Source organism: Chaetodon auriga, chromosome 20 (assembly GCF_051107435.1).
Source record: "Chaetodon auriga isolate fChaAug3 chromosome 20, fChaAug3.hap1, whole genome shotgun sequence".
In the NCBI taxonomy this organism is placed as follows: domain Eukaryota; kingdom Metazoa; phylum Chordata; class Actinopteri; order Chaetodontiformes; family Chaetodontidae; genus Chaetodon; species Chaetodon auriga.
The window spans coordinates 4,741,153-4,762,135 of record NC_135093.1 but is presented as its reverse complement, the minus strand read 5'-3'; the positions used below and the strand labels follow the sequence as shown (position 1 = coordinate 4,762,135).

The 20,983-nt window shown below is 44.7% G+C and overlaps 1 protein-coding gene across 1 annotated transcript; it reads left to right on the top strand.

Annotated features, from left to right (window-relative positions):
* The first annotated feature begins 390 nt into the window (after window positions 1–390).
* On the top strand, window positions 391–8,843 carry pmp22b (peripheral myelin protein 22b). Its single transcript, XM_076759290.1, has 5 exons — window positions 391–509; window positions 1,169–1,259; window positions 1,550–1,643; window positions 4,770–4,910; window positions 6,383–8,843. Exons 2-5 carry the CDS (start codon window positions 1,182–1,184, stop codon window positions 6,541–6,543), a joined length of 474 nt encoding a protein of 157 aa, XP_076615405.1. The 5' UTR covers window positions 391–509; window positions 1,169–1,181; the 3' UTR covers window positions 6,544–8,843.
* The last annotated feature ends 12,140 nt before the right edge of the window (window positions 8,844–20,983 follow it).

Here is a 20,983-nt window from a genome sequence, read left to right as displayed (position 1 = left end):
TCTATATATACAAATTCCATATTAACTCATCAAGGACCTTCAATGAACGACATTCTGAATTACAGTGTATAACTTGTAATAACAACATAAAAGCTGGAAACTATCTGAGAGAATAAAACAAAATCCTCGAAAGCAGATGGCTGCTTTTAGTTACCACGACAGCCAAACATTGATCAGTCGGGTCACCACACACACACACACACACACACGCTACAAAAGTTAGTTACTAAGGCAACCCGTGCGCTCTTACGCATCGAGCATCTATATTGGGAACTCTGGCTGTGGGCCAGAGGGTCACTCCATGACGCAGCGACGCACGCAGGGCGTTGTTCTTCCATAATGAGACACTTTATAACAGCACGTCAGCCCTGGAATCAGTCTAGTCTGACAGCGACTTTCAGGACTGAGGGACTACCGCGGTTGGACTCTTTTGGGAAAACTTGCTTTTGCTACTTGCGAGCCTGAAACCTCATTTCTTTTCTTGTGGAAATACAAGCTCCCCGCTCCAAGTAAGTGGAGTTTGGTCTCCTCTAAACTTCCTCATATTCTGTCCCCCGCGGATTAAAGAGGGAATCACGCCTCTGGCTGGGACACCCGGCGCTCCACTGCGCGCAGATTGAGGACTGAGGTGTAATTAAGCCTATTTGGCCGCTTAGAAACTGTTTTGTCCCATAAATACACTTAAATTATGCGGAATTTTACTTTTCTACCTGCTTTTAAGTGGCTCTAGTATTGTTTGTTTATATCCTGAAGAGATCTGCGGTCTTAACTCAGATTATTTAATTTTTTAGCCGATACAAGCCGGCAATTGAAAGCCAACTTAAAGGAACAGAACGACAGACAAGTAAGGAAGACGAAAGACGCGATTTGAAAAGAGACACAGTTGATTTTGTTTAAGTAAATAAAAACAGATGTTGAGATCAGTTTAAAGTTTAATCAAGTCGCCAAACTTGCTGTTAAATCAAACGAAAGGCGCCTGAAGCCAGCTGTGCCCCCATATGACCGACTTTCTCTTTAAAAGTGATGTGATTACTGTTAATGCGCTGCGCGCTCGCCATCCGGGTCCGGATGAAGTTTCTCTACCGGCTGTGCGTTCAGAGCGCGCTGCAGAGACACACCCATGTCCCCACTGCCTGACACACTGTCTCCTCTTCTCATTACTGTCCAGATCGCCTGCAAAGATGCTGCTCCTACTACTGGGAATCATCCTCCTGCACCTCGCTGCTCTGGTCCTCCTGTTCGTGTCAACAATAGTCAGCGTGAGTGAAACTGTCATGCGTCTGTTTTTTTTCTCTCTTTGCTCAGATCATATTTTAATGATTAAATATAAATACAAACTGGCAGAAAATCGCACTTTTGAAGTGCACAGTCACAGTCACAGGCATCTTACACCTGCAGGAGGGTATATAATGACATTGTCTGAGTAATTTGAGATGCACTTCTTGTCGCTAAAGACTTAATAGCTGCATGTTAGGAATATGCATTTTTCTGCTCCATTTGCTGTTGCTCTCCACACATTACTGACCAAGTTACATGTTGCTGGAACCAGGTATGGACGACAAGTGATACTAGCACCTCAGACCTCTGGATAAACTGCTCCACTGCCAATGGAGGATACCACTGTGACCCAGCATCAACCGGAGGTCAGACACCTGCCTTAAATTTGACTATTTGTCACTTATTTACTATGTGTTTACAATACATTGGCTAAAACGTTGCTGTGCTGTGCTGCTGTGATGAATTCTCAGGGACTTTTCAGGTTTGCTTAGGACAAAATGTTCTCAACCTAAAGTCTTGATGCTGTAGCACTGAAACCAGTTTAAACCATCCACACTGACATTCATGGAGGGGCTTGAACTTTGCAAAATGACTTGCTGGAATCCAACATTTAGCATGCTGATGGTGTGGGTGTGTCACAGCTCCTCTGGGGCTCTGGTGCCATCTAGGGCAGAGAATGTGGCAGTGCTGTTTTGGAGTGCTAGCTGATAGGCTGCTGCCGTATAAATAGTCATGGTGTGATGTCCATATTCAGGTCTCATGTTGGGAGCCCACAGTGACAGGAGTCTAGGAGTTGTGAACGATCAGGGTGGGGCTGCAGAGAGTATTTAAAGTTTTACATCTACGCGTGTGACAGAGTGTTTGGAAGCAGGGAGACCTTGGACTACCTCATGCAAAACATAGCACGCTGCCGGCGGGTCACGCCCAGTGTCAGACCATAGCGTCCAGTGTTAGTTTGCAGGGATCAAAGGGGCAATTTAAGGCAGCAGCTGCAGCGTTTGGAGATTTATTTAGACAGCCAGCCACCTCCATATGTTTGAACGAGATGCATTGATCCCACCATTTCTGAACATTTCCCTAAAATGAATGATACTGCAACAAGTTCTTGTGAGACCACTGCTGAGCAGCAGTATGTTTTGCTGCTAAATGTGCCGTCACAGTGGTGCAAGAGGTGCTGCCTGCAGCGAGGTGATGTCATTTGTCTAGAATGAGCCGTGCTCAGCCAGTGTGTGCTTTGTCAGGGCAGCAGCGCCTGCACACGCTGCCAGGTAGTTTGATGGCGCAGCCAGTTTGTTTGACTTGCTTTCATTCGTGACTGACGCACAGTGTTTGTTTAAGAAGGTGCGTGTGCCCGGCTCTGTGCTTTGGCTTTGGGAGATGGAAGATAGTGGTCTGCTCTCACGTGGGGGCCAAGCCTGCGTTCAATGGGGCTGTCAGAAGCTTTGCTGAGCAGTCAAGTTCCTTCTGAAGTGAATCATAATTGTGGTCATCATGGTTATTTTTAGGGCATTTCTGCAACTTCTTAGTTTCCCCTTCTGTTGACTTGGATACAAAAACACTGGCTGGGTTCCATTACGATGAGGCCTGAGTGAGAGATACTCATGTCACAGTTATCACATGCTGAGTTTGTGTTTAACATCACGTCCACACAGCCAGGAAAATGACTTCATACAATTCACTCACTCTCTAAAATTAGCTTTTTGAGGAAGAATGTCTCATGCCCCCGCTCAGGCCTACAATACATAAACATGGTTGAAGTGAACAGTTCTGCAGTTTTCTATCTGATGCGCACCACTCTGCAGCACAGCGGCATGCAGGGCCTCAGAATAGCAGGCAGAAAGACGGCAAATATCAGCTTTCCTGTTTGGAATTGCAGTGAAAGGCTTCAGCATCATAAACCACAGCATTCATGTAAACATTTGAATGAGAGTCATACTTGCTTATCAGTAATATTCTGAGCCCTGAACTGCGCCTCATGCTAGGAAAGTGCCTCACGTTACTGTTTCCTACTACTGGTCAGTGAAGGAAGGAAGGAGGACAAGATGTATGTTTATCAGAGAGCTGTGATGTATTGGCGGTATTTATGGGAGAGCACTATTCATAGGACAGGGATGGAACATTTCACTCATTTGTCACTGTGTTGTCACTCAGCGTTATGTCTGAAAACAGGATCATTACAGTGGAATCTAATTGTTGCTCTGGTGCGGTATTGTGCTGGTTGCATTTCATGGACGGAGATTTGCAGCGTGTCATGTTTCCTCCCATATCTCACTCCCCAGCCAGTGATCATCAGGACATACTGGAGTGCTGTTATTGTGGGTAAACTGACTCCAGACTGGCAACCCTGCACAGTCACTCAGGATACTGTTTGCCTTTCTCCTGAAAAACTGTGGTGATTCTTTCTGAACGTCCCCGGATAGACTAAGTTAAGGGTCTGTGAAGCGTTTTTATTTTAGCCCACAGTGTTAAAATGTGGTTAGTCAAAGTCATAACATCACACAAAGCATGCTGTCTCATTACTTAATCCTCCTTTTTGTTGTGTGAGTGGTAATAAATAATGCATTGTGCCTTTTTTTTCCCCATGTTGCAAGCTCCTCCATTAAACCACATCATGTTTTTGATTTACATAATGCAAGAGAATCAATAAACCACAGATGCCTGAGAACGGTGAAGGGACGATTTGAATGTCAGAGTTTAGCAGTGGCATGCATACGAATGGAGCCGCAATAAAATCCCACTTTTTATGGACTTGTCTGGAATATTTGCCGACAGAAGCAAATGGGCGATGGTTGCCGATGCACAAACAGGCCGAGGCAGTCCTTCGTTGTCATGCACCTTGTGACATGGTGGCATTTTATGGCCTTGATGGCAAAAAAAAAAAAACACAGCTCAGAAGAGTTGGACAGATGGGGGGAGGGACAGAGTGTGTCCTTAGGAAACCTGAGAGGCCAGGAAGGATAACTCTCCAACAAGAAATAGACCCTGCTTGGAAATCCTGGGATTCCTGGCATGGCGGCACAAAGGAGACACACACACACACAGTCAAACACACTCAGATGGACAGCACAGATAGACGGTCTTCCCTGTCAATACAGGTGTCTAATGGGTTAATGGCTTCCAGCCGCCTGGCCTTGGAGGATGAGCAGAAGCGATCGATGTGGTACATTCAGTCATGGGTCCTGCTGTGAGGTGCACGCAGAGCTTTTAGGAACAGGATACCCAGGTTTCATTGTTATGGATCCATTACACATTCCCTGAAGTAAACATAGCCAGCGGCTGGCTCATTACTTTCTCTTCGAGAGGATGCTTAAATTCAGCAGAGACGCAGCCACTCGAAGCAGACGCTGCCATTTGTTTTTTCATTTGTCTCCACTTACCCTTCCCTTCTCATACACTCATTAGGTCAATGTTGTATACAAATGGTGCTTTGGATAATGATGGTGGGTCAGTTATTGACAACACTCTCCTTCTTCTCCTTCCTCCCCCTGCAGAGTGGATTCAGGCGGTCCAGGCTCTCATGATCCTATCCATCATCTTCAGCTGCCTGTCTCTCTTCCTCTTCTTCTGCCAGCTCTTCACTTTGCAGAAGGGCGGACGCTTCTTCCTCACCGGAACCTTCCAGATCCTTGCCAGTGAGTTCAGTCCCCCTTGACACTTCCTCACAAATCCACAGACAACACAGTTAAGATCAGATAGATGACAGAGGGATCAAATAGACATGATAATGGTGTATTTCTGGCTAGTTTCAACACAAACCCTGATTCCAAAAAAGTTGGGATTCTGCGTAAAACTGAAATAAAAACAGAATGAAATCATTTGCAAATGCTTTTCTGAAGTGTTCCTGAGCCCATTTAATAATCTCCTTTATCCAATCATGTGTTCACAAAGAAGTGAACCTCGCTCCATCCTCCCTTGTGAACGACTGAGCCTCTCCAGGATGCCCCTTTCATACCCAATCATGCTACTGTCACCTGTTACCAGTGAACCTGTTTACCTGTGGAATGATCCAAACAGGTGTTTTTGGAGCGTTCCACAACTTTCCCAGTCTTTAGTTGCTCCTGTCCCGACCACTGCATCAAATTGAGAATAAGCAGATATTTACAAAAATCATTGAAGCTGATGAGGTCAAACATTAGTTTTCAATTGTATTTATGTCAAAAAGAATTTGCAAATGATCGCATTCTGTTTTATTTCTGTCTCTTTTTTGGAATCAGCATTGTTTTAATGGCTAATATCAACATGAAAAATCAAGGGATTTTTGCTGGATCCTTGTATAGTTTCTCTTTGATTAATCTATTGATCATACAGTCTATTAAACGCCAGAAAATGATCATATCCAAGCTCCTGAAATTGCTTGACCAAAGTCATTCAACTGGCAGTGATATAAGATGGAGGGCAGCAAATCCTCACATTCAGAAAGTTGATACACATTCATCATGTTTGCTTGACAATCAGTTGATAATCACCTCAGTGACTGATCGCACCAGCAGTCCTCTGATATGCTCAGTAAGACCAGTAAATCTTGAGTAGCCTGAAAATACACTCACGTAAATCCTCCTGCACAGATAAATCAAAAGCAGACGCTCACAGTGTCTTCTGTGGCCGACAATTAAATTAAGAGCGTCTGAGCCAGTTCCTAATGGTTTAATGTGCCACTTGTCCATTGTACTTCATGCCCTTTGGCCAGAGAGCGGCTCCACTGCCGGTCCATTGTGTCCTCTCTTGGCAGCCCTTTCCAACATCCCCGGTTTGCTCTCCATACTGCCAATGCATTGCCTGGCACCCAGGTGCCCACTCAGCCAAACAGGAATGACACTGGGCTCAGTGCCAGCTGCGCAAGTTGAAATGTCAGGAAGGCTGGCAGCGCAGGGGTCTGACAAACAGATCGTGATCATGTCGGACAAGGGAGGTGGGCAGAGCAGGAAAGCCTTGGAAAGGCTGGAGTTCAATAAGCATGTGATGTAATGTGGAGCTTTCTGCTCGCCTGCACTGCCAGACATCGTTCTGCCCAGGACACAAAACAGAGAGCGCGATCCTGCCGAGAAACCTGATCTGATGATTGCACAAGCGTTGCTCAGCGCCCGCTTTTTTCCCCTCTGTGCAGGTTTGTTCGTGATGAGCGGAGCCATCATCTACACGGTGATGAGTTCGGAGTGGGTGCCGGAGACGGACTCCTTCGGCTTCTCCTACATCCTGGCGTGGGTCGCCTTCCCTTTGGCGCTGATCAGCGGACTCATCTATGTCATCTTGAGGAAGCGAGAATGAGCCATCACTCCATCCCAGTGTACCCAGTGACCCCCTCCTGCCCACCTGTCATCGGTCTCCCTCTGAAGTACAAGTTGTGACACCTGAGCGCCAATGGAGCCTCCGGGCCAATACATCCAGATCACAGCGAGGGGTGGGGGGTAATACCAAAAATCAACATGCAGACAAACACAAAAACAACCAATACTGTCTCAGTTTAAAGATGTATATAGTATCTATGGTTTAAAACCTATTTATAACACTTTTTACATATATGTACATAGTTTTTGTGTTGCTCTGTCAACGGATACTCGAATGAGCTTTGTTTTAGCTGATTAAGTGCCTCGTGTTTGTTTGTAATGATGAAATAATTAGATGCTATTTTGTTGTGTTTTCTTTTTTTTGTTGCCTTTTTTTTGTTTCCGTAATTGCCAAAGAATTAGTAAAACAGAAAAAAAGTTTCTTGAAGTATATTAACCAAAGTGCATGTATAGAAATAGAAGGGTTAGAGGATGTTTTTTTTTTTTTTTTTTTTTTTTTTGATGGGCTTGCTTTTCAAAAAGAGTGGTAACATCCATGGACGTAGCATAGCCATGACATATAGATTTGGTCCTTTTCTATTTGTGAATTTGCAAGTTTCAGTGTTTTTATTTTCGGTATTTTTCTATTTCTTATTTTCAACAAAAGATGGTGCTATGTATTTATCATTCCTATTACTGACGCCAATCATTTACAGCAGAGTTACTTTGTTCTTGTTTAGAGTCAAACAGCTTGCCATGAATTAAAGTGAGAATCAGACAGAGGTACACTTGTACATACAATCAGTGCCTGATTGCTTCTTTAGGGAACACAGCCTGTTTCACATTGCAGTGTCTGATCTTTTTTTTCTTCATCAGCTACTGTAAAAAAAAATAATAATTGAGTTTGGGGTGGTATATTGATGAAGTCAGACGTCATTTGGAATGTCAGTATTATTCTGCGTGTTTGTGCAGAGTTGGATCACAGTGAAATTACTTTATATAAGCTTTATTTTAGCCTTAGTCGCCTTTATTTTCCCTCATTCTAATATCTGTGATCGCCTCATGTGTTCGGCTGTTAAAGTCTCGAGAAGCCAATTTAATAGAAGATAAGAAACACGACACCACGGGGCATTATAGCCAAGGAAAAAGCATACATTTAACACTGCTAGAGACAAATGCCACCACGTTGAAGCCATATAAGAAAATACCAGATGATAAGAAAAATACATTTAGTATTAACTCTACGTGTGAGAGGAAGGACAGCGAGGTTTGCAGTGATGACACAAATGTCCGTTTCACATACTTGAAGTTTGACATGCTGCAGTCTCTGCCCACTGACGTCTAGATGTTTCCTCTTCTACTGTATAAAACACTGTTTATATGTTGTGCATAACACATGTTGATGACAGTCTAGCCTAAAACACTCACTCTCTCAATAAAACTACTCTCACATTATCTAATACTGTGTATTCCACTGTGACAAGGGACTGGACTCACGCTAACACTTGATGCATGTGGAGCTAGAAATGACACTGTGCAGAACTTCAAGTCATTTTCTAGGCCGTTCTGCCGCCTGCCTGTAAACTCTGAAACACGCACCCCTCTGTGCTGCAAAAGCATCATGTGGAAAAACTGCCAGTAAATGGTAACAGACATTAAAATGACAGCATACTCAGAACCATCTGTGGCGACGAATCCGTTGTGATTGACAGTAGCTGCATGTTCACACGCGATGAGGTGGATCAAAGATGTCAGCGACCGAAACGCAGCATGTGAATACTTCTACCTTACAGTATGCCATCATACACTTGTAGATCAAATAAGCTGCCTTGTGCATGTGATTGCAAATGCTGTACACGACTTGTGTTACACACACTGGGGCAAAGGCACGGCGGTCTGCCCCCCCAATGCCAGTTATTCAAAACATGCAGCTAGTGTTTCATTGTCAACAGAGTCTGTCCTAGCATCAGAAATAAGAGGACCTGGGCGTGTCTTGAACACTGCTGAGGGTCTGTCCTCCACTTGACATCTCCTGTGAGACCCTGCGGCCTTCCAGAGCAGATCTATTGGTGGATTCAAGTATTTAATTCAGAGCTTACACTAGCTAGTCTGCTGTGTGTTTTTAGCGTGATTACTGGGTTCAGTTAGAAGAGATTGCCTCTAATGACAACTGCCCGACTACTTTGTGTAAAACGACAGATTTCAATTGTCTTTACCATGTTTACACCTTCACTTCCAAATGCTCTTGACGTTACTAAAGCTACTTTGAGTTTAATCATTAAAGGATGTTTCTTACCACCACGACGGAGCTTTTTGTGTCTTTCAGTAACACTACACCTACGCGCAGCACAGCCGCGGCCATGTTTGGAGAGGCGACGGCCGCCTGTTTCAGTGATAGAAGACTCAACTGTCACAAGCAGTGCTTACAGATTATGGCTAATGGTTTGTGATGATATCCATTCCTTTTAAAGACAACGGTCAGCCCATAACCAGCGCTTCTGCACTGAGCTGATGAGCGCTATCTAAATCTCCAGCAATGAAAGAGTACTCTCAGAAGGAGGATTCTTGTTGCAGGCCGGAGAGGTCACAGCCTCCTCCCGCCTCCCCCTCCAACATACTAGCACTGGGTGAAATGGGGACACTGAGTTCTGGTCTGTGTGTTTGTGTGTGTTACTTCAGCTCTGAGCGCCTGAGAAAATCTGTTTCCCTGTGTGCATATTTCTTTTTTCTTGATGTCACAACTTTCCATATTTTTTGGGTAAATAAGCATAATTCCACCCATAAAATCTTTGCATACTTTAAGGCTTGACAGGCAGTTAAGCATGCCTTGTGCAATACTGCCATCTGGTGGATGCTTAGGGTAAAAACAACTAAATTCATATACCACATTAGGTTAGTAAGTACTGCCTCTGTGTGGTACAATATGAGCACTGCAGTTCCACCCTGATATTCTGGAAGTCTCTTGGGTGCAGCAGGTAATTTGTTCTTATTAAAATGTGTTAAACCTCATTAACTCTATATATGATCATTAAGCCTTGCGTAAAAGTGAGCTTGTTTGTGTGGGTGGATACACTCTTCCATTAATATGCATGCATGTGATAGAGAGAGGTGATTTCTCTTACTTGTCTACTCTCTATTACCCCTCAGTCAATCCTCTCCCAGAGTCATTATGAAGGCTTTTATGGCACAACACATCATTAGCGGAAAAGACAGTAGACAACGGCCTCTTCTACTTTTGATAAATTGTTTGAGAAATTCAGGCAAAACATGGTAAGATCACTGCATTACCAAATGAAATATGCAAGACAGAGGTGCAGAATGAGGTCTCTGCTGGATTACACAGTTTGTACAAAGACAACCTTCATCTATTCCAGCCTGGAAGATGAGCTGTAGCTCATGGACAGTCTTCACCTACCGGCCAGTGGGCAGGTCCAGTGGAGCACCAAGAGGCCAGACTGTCATGTTTGAGATCTGAGGTGATTCACATCATTTTCAGTGAAGCCCCTTCATTCCCTGCATGGAAGTATCTGCATGTTTCATGTTTCTCCACTCATTTATTCTTAATTTTTATTTTCATTTGTGCCCCATCTGTAACGGCTTAAACTTGTGGCAAATGCAGTGCGCCTCGTGCATTTTTACATCTGATGTATTTAGAATTTCTACCCAATATTAGTGAAATGAATGTAGAAAAGCTAATTGGGAAAGACGAGTGCAATCCATGCGAGCGTGCCCCTGAAACGTACTCCGGTATCTCTCTAATCCGCTTCACTTGTTCTTTAAAACCTGGACATGTCTGAATTGACCGAGCCTCCACACAAACACAATGACTGCAAATGTGTGGCAGGACAAAGCAGACAGACACCAGACATATTCATCACGTCATCCTGAACCAACACCAGTCTGGAAAGAATTGTCCAGCCTGCGTCACATTAACTATAGTGATGATGACAGAGCGACGCTCTGTCACAGTATTTGATTTAACCACCACCTGGTTTTTAGCAGCTCCATGAACACCATGAGCTCCTGCCTTCAGACTCTCTTTTCTCAAACAGTATTTTTGCACACACTTAAATCGTCCATCGCCACATGTGTGAAAATAGTAAAAGAGTGACTTAAAAAGAGTCGGTGCATTGTGTCTGTCAAGTACTGACTGATACGCATTATTACCTTTATGCTTAATAGGTGTCTGGGGGTTCCACGCATCATTGCTTTGCCGTCACGGGGTCAAAGACAAGCTTTTAAAACAATCACTTTTCCCATTAATGCCTAAAAATTCCCCCTGTCTTGTCCTATCCCATCCAATGTCACTATCATCTCCTGCACCCCCCTTCTTCCTCTTTTTTTTTACCTCGAGCCTACTGGGAGATAATATTTTCTAATTTCTGGAACACAATGAGGGGGATGCAAACAGAAGGTCCACCTTAATCTATCACAGCTCCTTCAAGGGTGCAGGGGTGCACAGTGACAGGCACAAAATCGCAGAGCCGGTGGGGAGGAGGGCAACAGAAGCAATTAAGGCTCATGAAATGCAAATGGTGCTTTATGGAAGGGGTTGAGGTTGGGGAGGAGGGCTCGGTCTCTCCTGGTCTCGCTGCCATCTGCTTGCCATCACCACCAGTGGAAGAACCTCTGGGTCTCGGTAATTTGTAGCTTTAATAATTTTCTCCCTCAGTTGGAGAAGGAAGAAGGAGATGGGGACTGAAGGGGGCCGAGGACGTGCAGCTGGCTAAGATTAGATTTAGATTAGCTGGTCAGATCACATGGTGATCACATGGTGATCTGACCTCTTTCAGTTTAGCACGGGCATAAACGCACTCGCATGTTCACACGAAAGCATGCGTACATGTGCATCACATGTGCTGGCATACACACCCACACACACACACACACACACACTCTTTGCTACCACCCCGACACAATGCTTGCCTATGCCCCATCAAAGTTGACCCTGATCTAAGGTGTGCTTCAAGCCCACTGGGTCCATAAATCCCTGAGGATGTCTGGAGGTTAGTTAGGAACATGATCCCTGGCCGCCGGAGGCCGAGCCGTAACCCTAACAGCAGATTCAGCACCTAACTTTCCCTGGAGCGCTGTTTGAAGGGGTCAAAGTGGACACAGTGTGTTTTTTTTTGTCTTTTTCTCCAATGACACGGCCATTCATTTGTCATGTGGGACAGAAGGCCCTTTTTGAACCTACAGACCCAACACTCTCTAATACCCACCATACCAACCCATTCCCAAGGCCAAGGCTGGGTCAAGGTCATCAGCACACATACCTGACCCCTGACCCTATGGGCGTCCATCATGCTAAGGAAATAAAGCAAAGATTGGCAGCTGATGGAGTCAAGGACTAAATCAACTTCAGCCCCTGCCATACATCAAAATCACTTCCACCAACATGCACCGACCCTGAGGCCCTAATCACTTTATCGGCAATGAAAGCGCAAAGACACAATCAGATGGACTGTGGTGGCTTTGTGGTGGATTCAGAGCAGCGGTGTGGAGATGTGCCTCTCAGTGTTTGAACACGGTTGGACGACGACTTCAACGTCAGCGAATGCACCTTTAGCAGCTGGAGAACATCAGCGAGCATACGATAGCCAACAAAACAGCTCACGCTCTGCCTCATGAAACCGAAGTGGCGCTTGTAACACTTGGAGTGAGGGGGAAGTCATGCCACACGCAGGGTTTTTCATTTGAAAAGCCATCTGACAGGCAGTCCAGCTAGTGTTGAGCGTCAAGTCGTGCCTGTACAGCATGATGTCCACATGGCAAGACAGTCAAACATGTGCCTGCGTTGGATTTTCATTTCAATGTAACCCGCTCTGACAGGGGCATGATAGGAATCTCTCAGCTCTATATGGAGCAAACACACAGGCAATGCGCAATTGTAACCATAGCATTTAACACTCACGCTACACAAATACACAAAGGCACAGAGAAATGGTTGCAGACGTTGGCGTAGACAAAAAGAGCAAAAGTTTCAGGCCTGGTTTTAAGCAGAGAGAACAAGGCTGCTTTTATTCTGCAGACAGACAGACGGACAGACAGAGACCCCCAACTCTCATGAAGTCCAGTAAAGCTTCATACTGGTCGGACGGACGGCAGTAAAAGCTCTCTGAATGGTGCAGATGAAGCCTCATAAATTCCCCAGGCAATAACAGGGCCTCCTATGAGAATGGAATACTCAGCAGCCGCGTTATTTGGAGCTGCAATGCATTTTAAAGTCTGACAGCCCCATTCGCTGGGGGTTATGTAGATACTTTTTTTTACGATCTCTCCATTCCACGCACGCACACACGCACAAAAGACACTAGCAAGCGTTTGTACGCACATGTATGTACAGACACGCACGCGGCAAAGATTGAGAGATATGGGCAATAACGTTAAGCAACCGCAACATTGGACTTAACATCTGAGTGCAGCAAGTTCTGTGCCCATCACTGACAGCAACAGGCTCTAAATCAGCCAGATGGAGCAGGAGCAGACAGCTATATGAGCCAGAGATAAAACTGCTGGGACACTTCTGGGATGACAAAGAATTAGAAGATCAAATTCCCCTCAGTGTGCGTCTCTTTTGTATGGAGCAGCACAACGCCACGCACGGCTCCGTCTCTGCAGAGTTCAGCGAAATGCCTGGCGCCTTCAAACCCAGGAAGCACTACAGATAATGTAGTGCCTTGTCATGCAGCTGCAGCAGCCTCTCCAGGCTTTAGTCTTCTCTGTACTAATGCTTCTGTTGATATTAATATAACTGAATATGATCATCTGAGAGAAACAGCCTTAAAAGTAATGTTCTACCAAATTTAAAAGTGCACATAAGACTGTTCTGCATCCCACATGATGACTTTTATTTCAGTGCCAAGGTTTGCTGCTACTATCTCGACAGTATGCTTTTGCAGTGACAAATCTGTATCAGCAGCCCAAACAAAGCATATTCTAGAACTCTTAAAGGACACCCTGAGATGAAAACCCGAATGATTTATTTAGCGCTCTGAAAGGCACATATGCAGCTCCTAATTGTGATATCAATAACTGAGCGGAAAAGGCTCGAAAAGAAAAAGAAATCTTTTTGTCCTTAGAAACACAGGGATTCTGACCTAAAGGCTAATGAAACTGTGATTAGTAAACCTAATTAGTTAGCCACTTTCCCAGCTTTTGCATGTCCTAAAATCACCATTCATGTACACGGAGAGACGGGGTGATTAGCAGAACAAAGACGAATGCTGTAATCTTCCCTCAATGGAGTGTCTGCCGCGGCCCGTCAGGAGATAGCAGGCCGGCGCTGATAGCAGGCGGACCGTCGGGCTGGTAAGTGCCCATGTAGCTGGGAAAGCTGTGGAATCCCAGGACAAAGGAACAGGGCTGAGGGAAGATAAGGCAGGACACAGTGGCATGAATATCCACCGCAAAGGCCATACTGCATTATGCATGCATGGCAACAGAACAAAGAGAAAACATACAGCATACTGTATGTACATACAGCGCACAAGCTTCATGCATTCAATAGAAAATCACATTAAAATGCAAGTCCAATCCAATATCATTGCTGCTCATCCTCCCCCACCACATGTTATTATTTGAGATTACCCCTATCAAGGCAGTGCCATGATTCCTATTCACCTCAGTTTAGAGTGAACTGTTCTCCTCTTGGTAATCAGGTCAGCTCAGAAAAAAGTGCTTCTAGTGATGGAAAGCGAGAAAACTGCGAAATTATCAGAGTAAGTATATAAATAAATATGATACTGAAAAATGATATCTAAGTCTGTCATTTTGGTTACATACAGTTTTTGATGCTTTTTCAACAACTGCATCAAACATAACAATGATTTTCAGTTGATCTGACCATTATTTTTTCCATTAATTAATTTTAAAGCCATCGAAATTTTGGCATGTGGACAAATAATAAACGTTGAGTCCCTTTTGTTTGAGAAACGTCAGGCGGTAAAGGCCGACTGCAAGGTTCAAATGCAAAAGCCAACGCTGTAAATTTCAGCATTCATTTGGTGGCTTCTTCAGGCGACACTTAAATGCTGTTTTCCTGTTTTAATCTCAAACGCACAGCAATATAGATTTAGATTAGAGCATAACAGAGCCTGCATAATAAAGCCTGTTTGTTTCACAGGTTTCATTTTTCTTCAGAAAATCTTCCAGTGGATCGTTCATCACAGAGACATGTTGATGGGCTGCTGTCAGATATATATGTGTGTGTGCAGAGGCTGAATGGTTCTGCATAGGACTGTTGGTTTGTCTAGCCCCCTGTTGGCCTGACCCTCAGCGCCTGCATAAAACCCCTCACCCTTCCTTAGGAACACTGTTGCACTTGCAGTTGAGCGCTGTAAATCACACACACACACACACACACACACACACACACACACACACACGAATGTCTGGATAATGTTCACACTGCCACCACTCACACTGGCTTTACCGTAGCCCCATGCAGCATTGGGAATTCTGAGGACATTCCCCTCAACACACACACACACACACACACACACACACACACACACACACACCCCACTCAGCCCCTTTATGCTTTCTTGCTTTCTCCTTCTATTTCTCCCCCTAACAATCAAAGGCCATATGGCAAACATATTCCTACGGTTCATTGGCTTTTATGGCTGTTGTTTAAAGAATGGGCCGCAGCTTGGTTGAGGGGTGTTCCGGGGGCCAGTTTGAAGGGCAAAATAATATAGTCTGCCCTCAGTCCATTAGAGAGCCTTTATTTCTATTAGCCCAGTCACTGGGCACTCTGGGACCATTGAAACAACCCCGGCTAATTAGGAAAGAAAAACATGAGCACAGAATGTGTTTTAAAGCAAAGTAGATCGTACGCTGCCGGACGGTTTCTTCTGCACCTCTGCACTTGCTCCCTGGGCATCAGTCCTTTTATGCGTCATTTAATCACTTCACTGCAGCTAATTGTGCTTCACTTGGAGATTCAGCAGTCATGTCAAATTGATGGCTAAACAAAAAGTGATTACATTCGCCCTAAAGTGTCTTAATCATACATGAAAGTGACTTTGGGCTCCTCTGTGGTGCTTGCATGCAAGTAATTTACTCTACAGCCAAAATTAATGGTCCACAATATTTGGCGAGAGCGCACAAGACAGCAAAGGGCCACCAAAGCTAAAGCACGCTGGAGGTGTTAACATGAGGATATTTGCAGCCGTGTTTTCCTTCACTGGCAGGGAGCAATAATTCAGCAACATTTAGAAACCTTAACTCGCCGCTTAATGCTTTCCACTGATCCAGAACAGAACCTCTGGTGACAACCCTCAGACTAACGTGTCAACTTTCTCAAAGACGAGCTGCCACAACATTTGGGGAAAATAAACACGGTAATTAGGAACTCAATCTCCGAGGCATTTCGTGCCTCTTTGGCTCATTCTGCAAGGCGGAGTTTAGAGTTTGCCCTCACTACTTTCTTTCTGTGGTGGCTTTTTACAGCATGCTGTAAGTCACTTGGACAGCGTCTTGCACCCCGCTGCTGACCTGCATCTGGACAGCATCTGGGGTCACCCAAGTCACCCTGACAAGTGCTAAACCATCTGGAAACTTCCTCCTTCGCATTGAGGGGTCACTGTGAGGAGGCGTGATGAAGGGGGCTGCTACAATGGAGGAGTGAAAGATGGGGGTGATTTGACAAGGGAGATATAAGAATACGGCAGACAGTGATTAGCTGAGAAAACGTATGTTTTGCAGAACTGATTTTAACTGTTGATGATTATCATACAGCGTATTCAGCAGTATGGGAGATTAAATACTCTGCTCACCGCTGAGCACTTTAAAAATGAGAGGACCTCTACTGAGAAATCCTCTACTGTTATGGTCTGTTAAGTACTTTTGGAAATGATTAGATGTTAACAGTTACCATTCCCCCGGGGTAACCATTCCCAAAACATTCTTCTCATTCTCTTGAATTTTCTCCCATTTTGTTCGTTTCCCAGCCGACATGGACTAGTCAAAAGGGTCTCTCTGTATTCAGATATGCAAACAGCTTCTGGTGAAGGGTGAGGAGTCAAGAGAAACATTCCACTCCAAATACAAAACAAGTGTCCTCGAAAAAGAGCGCGATGCTGTCTTAGCTAGGGAGTGCAGTGCCTGACGTGAAAGGGAAAAAAGGGGGATAACATCACACAGACAAAAGAAGGAGAGCAGTGAAGAGGGAGCTCAGAGCCCCGAACTACTTGAAACACTTAAAAGAGTCCTCTGTGGAGCCCTGGGGTGGACTCAGCACTCAGGATGAAGGATCCTGCTCCAGGAAGTAAACAGGACCCTGTGAAAACAGAGTGAAATGCTTAAGACTCAGAGGACGGATTGAGGGATAAAAGGGGATGCTACAAAGGCAAAAAAAAAAAGGGGGGGGGGGGGGCAGTTAATCAAGTGATGAGGAAGTTTGGCAATGTAACGTGAGGGAGGAAGGGATAGTGAAGGACGTTGAAGGAGTGATAATTGATAACAGATTATAGAGTCGTTAGTCTCAGGTGCCAGCTGCAGGACACACCAGGATGTTGTATCCAGAGCTAATTGCACCACGGGAGGTGCAGTTACTGAGCGCTATTGTTCCATGGCGGCTGCGTCTCCCAGTCATGTAATTAAAGAAATCATTAGGATCCAGACAGACAAAAAGATGGCATTAGACAGCACATATTGTCTCATTGCTCAAAGTCAGTGGGGAAAATTACATACAGAAAAGGGAAATTGAAGGAGTATTTGAAATAAATTAGACTTTCCAATCCCTGAAGTTAATGTTATGGTAGTGACATTGTCTTAAGCGGGGAAATCACCCTTAACGAGTGCTCATACGGTCCACGATGGCTTCGCTGTGTTAGTGGCTGTCCAGCTCTCTGGGCCTCCACCGCTCACGGGGTAGGAAATAAAATCAATATGGAGCAATCATTCCTTCTCAGGAAAGTAGACTGAGGCAGGAAATCCAAGTGGTACCATACGTGCTGTAGTATGTGTAGTTTAAACTCTGGCACCGCATGTGTTCTAGCTCGCTTGGATCACAACGAGAGTGCGGCTCAGGTTTTTCTGTCTGAATGCGACCTGAGAACAGAGTAGTAACCGAGCCGGACTGGAACCCGACAGGCATCCTGTCTCTTATATCCGAACTCGACCCGCCTGCAGTTAATGTGAGCTGAGGCACTGAGTTCGTGTTACCCTGCATGCTGCACCCTCTGTCCCCTTGCTGTCGTACCTCCAGTCTTCCACATATGATAAACAAAAACAGTGGTTCCTCTTTAAAATCAAAGGCATGTAGAACAAGAGAGTAATGTGGAAATGTTTCTATTAGGCAACTTTCATTGAGAAGCCCAATACACAGTGACAGGGAATCATTACTGACAGGATTGGGAATTGTTGATGCTGCTCATGTTCTTCAGTTGTGTAGAATCAATAGGAGCTTTTGGTTCATTCACTATTGAGCTAATGGTAAATGCAAAGGGACCCTGGGAAGTGCTGCTCATTAACAGAAACTAGCTTTTAATGATGTGCCATCTCATTTAGGCTGATGATAAGAATTGATCCTTCCGCTGCCCATTGACTGCCTACTGTTCGACCTTTGGACCCCGAGTTACAGTGGTTAAACTGTAAGCCTGCCAGAGCTGTTTTATATGCGGTCAGGCGCTCTGCATCTGTCACTGTATGCCCACACATGAAGGTGGAGGAGGTGGAGGTGAAAGTGAGGACAGAAAAAATGAGCATGAAGATGATAATGAGAAGTTGAGCAGGGGGAAGGTCAGCGATAAGCCTAATGGTCGATGATGAGGGTGAAAATGATGCCGACGATGTTGCTGATGATGCATCCATTCTAAACCCTGGGGCACTGTCTCCCAGCTGATCCCACAGGCCTCGTCTATGCCCTCCTAGATGCTGCTCCATCCTCCCTGGTGACCCACCATAGCCTGCAGGCAGTAGTGACAAATGACTGACAGAACAATGTTGTTGTCCATGTTCGGGGACCCCGTAAAGGTGCTCTGTGGTCATTATAGAGGACCGGGGGCATTGCAGGGGAAGCCCAAAATGACCTCGCCTCTGTGCCCTGAGCTCACCTCTTTATATGCTAATGACTCTACGAGGCTGTCTGATGTGCTAATTTGTAACAGCTTGGCCAATCAGTGGGGAGCTCGGTGGTTGCCATGGTGCCACTCAGCAGGAACGCCATGGTACCAGGGCGAGTTCTAAAGGCGGCAGGTGGACAGCAGGGCTGTTTGGTTCCTGTCCTGTCACCTCACCTCCCTCATCTGGCTGTGGGCACCAGCTGTGTCCAACTTCCACATGTCACGACCCCAAGATGACCACTGCGGAGGGGTCACTTTACCTCATTTAGCTCTGCAGTCCTCACAATTTTGTGTAAAAACACCATTGTCTGGTGTCAAATAAGGACAAATTTGTAGGACAACGCAGAACTGAAATTGCAGGGGACAGCACATCAGGCCTGAAATGACTTTTTCTAGAGCTGATCGAGATTAAATTTAATTAAAAACTGCATTAAAAACGCCTCACTGCATTAAGCACATATCATTATTGAACATTGAACTCTAAATCTATGCAGAAAAACCCAGTGAATCCTCAGTCGCATTCACGAACGTGTCCAGCAAGAACCAAATAAACACAATGATGAAGGTAAGCATCAACATAGAAAAGCCAGTGAAGCACAGAGAAGAACAAGATATTCACAGGTGCTTTAACTGCACCATTGGAACCAGATTCTCTCTTCCCAACCATTATAAATATTTAAACTTAAACACATTTAGATACTTTGATCCTTCAAGCTCAGGAGCTTAAAGCTATCTTTCCCAAGTATGCAAAAAATATGGACTTTCAAGGGTAAGCAATATTTTTTATGCATGTGAGGGAGGATGTACACATTTCTGTGATTGCAAGAAAATGGGGTCATCTGGGGATAAGAGCTTTAGAAATGAATAAAAGGTCATGAGTTGACATTGCTGGTGATGGATATAGTTCATATAGGACACAATGAGTTGAAAAACCATCCCCCATAATAAAATAAATGGCAGCATGATAACGTCTAGAGGCGTCAGAGTATCATTAAGCTAGATTCAAGTCATATCTTAACCTATGCTACATTTTTATTTGTCCAGCATTAAAAAGGTTAATTTTGTGGTCGTAGCCTCTGATTTTAAATAGAACTGCATACGCTCACAGCTGCTACTGGAGTTAAGAGTGACCACAAGTCAAATGCTAATTACAGTTTATTTCTTCAGAGAAATCCAGTAAATCACTTGGGGACATTTGGGACATTTGGATGCTAATGCGAGTAAGCAGAATGAAAGAGGTTATCCCCCACTCTGAAAGACCGCAAGTGCCCTAATCCACAACAATCACCTCAAAATGAACCAACTTTCCGCTGGAGACAGTGGCTCAACAATGAGACTCAGCTTCCTTTCAAAGCACCATCAAATCAGTCATTCTGTCATTAATGAGCTGTTGTAAAAACACATTGTCTTTGCCAGTGGGAATGAGGAGTGGCAGGGGTGAGGGGAAGAGAAATTCTCATTCACAGGAAACTTTCACTGTAAAGATTCCTTCCTCCCCCTCCTCCTCCTCCTCCTCCTCTTCAGGTCTATACTTGCGCTGCTAACTAAGCCTGGGCTCCAATTAGGCCATGCAATTCACTAAGAAGGGAAATAATTGGGCTGTTTGCCTATTAAAAGATGAGACACTGGACCTTCTGGTGACTCCATAGAAGCTTCTGGGTTCTTTTTAGGAAAGATGGAATAGAAAGGGTCAGCGAGACAATAGCATTAGGTGTCCTCCCTCACCAAGGCCTACACAGCCCTTTGCCCACTAAATTGCCAGTAAAAAGAGGATAATGGCAGATTGATTAGGCCTAATGGACTAATTCTTAAACTAACGTCATTCGCTAACAATTTTTCACTCTTTCCCCTTGTCTTCTGTGCTCCTTGAGCAAGAGGGAAAGTGCTTTCATATGTAGTAAATCAGACATCGTGAGCCACATTAGCTACTAAAGCCCTTACTCTGCTCAGCAGCTCACAATACACTTTTGTTTCTAAAAATATTGGCACTTCACCAGCAATTACTTTTGAAAGAGAGTGTCACTTGTTAATTGCCCTTTAAGTAAAAACAGCTACATACATTTAAATGTACTTCGCTTGACAGATGATGGATTGTGCGTGCTTGTCATCTTTCCCTCAACCCAAAGGCCGACCAACATTAAGGGACCTTGCTGGGATTCTTATGCTAGCTGAATGGGTTTAGAGCCCCATCAATCTTTGCCATGGCTTGTAAAAACTAGCCTGTCAAAACACTGCAAACTTGGCATGGCCAGAGAACAGTTTGCACTTATCAGAAATTAAAGGGCATAGCTGCAGACGTCACCAGTGTACTGTGGTTGATTGGGGCAGGAAAAACTAAATGAGCATCATTAACTGGACATAAAACTCCTG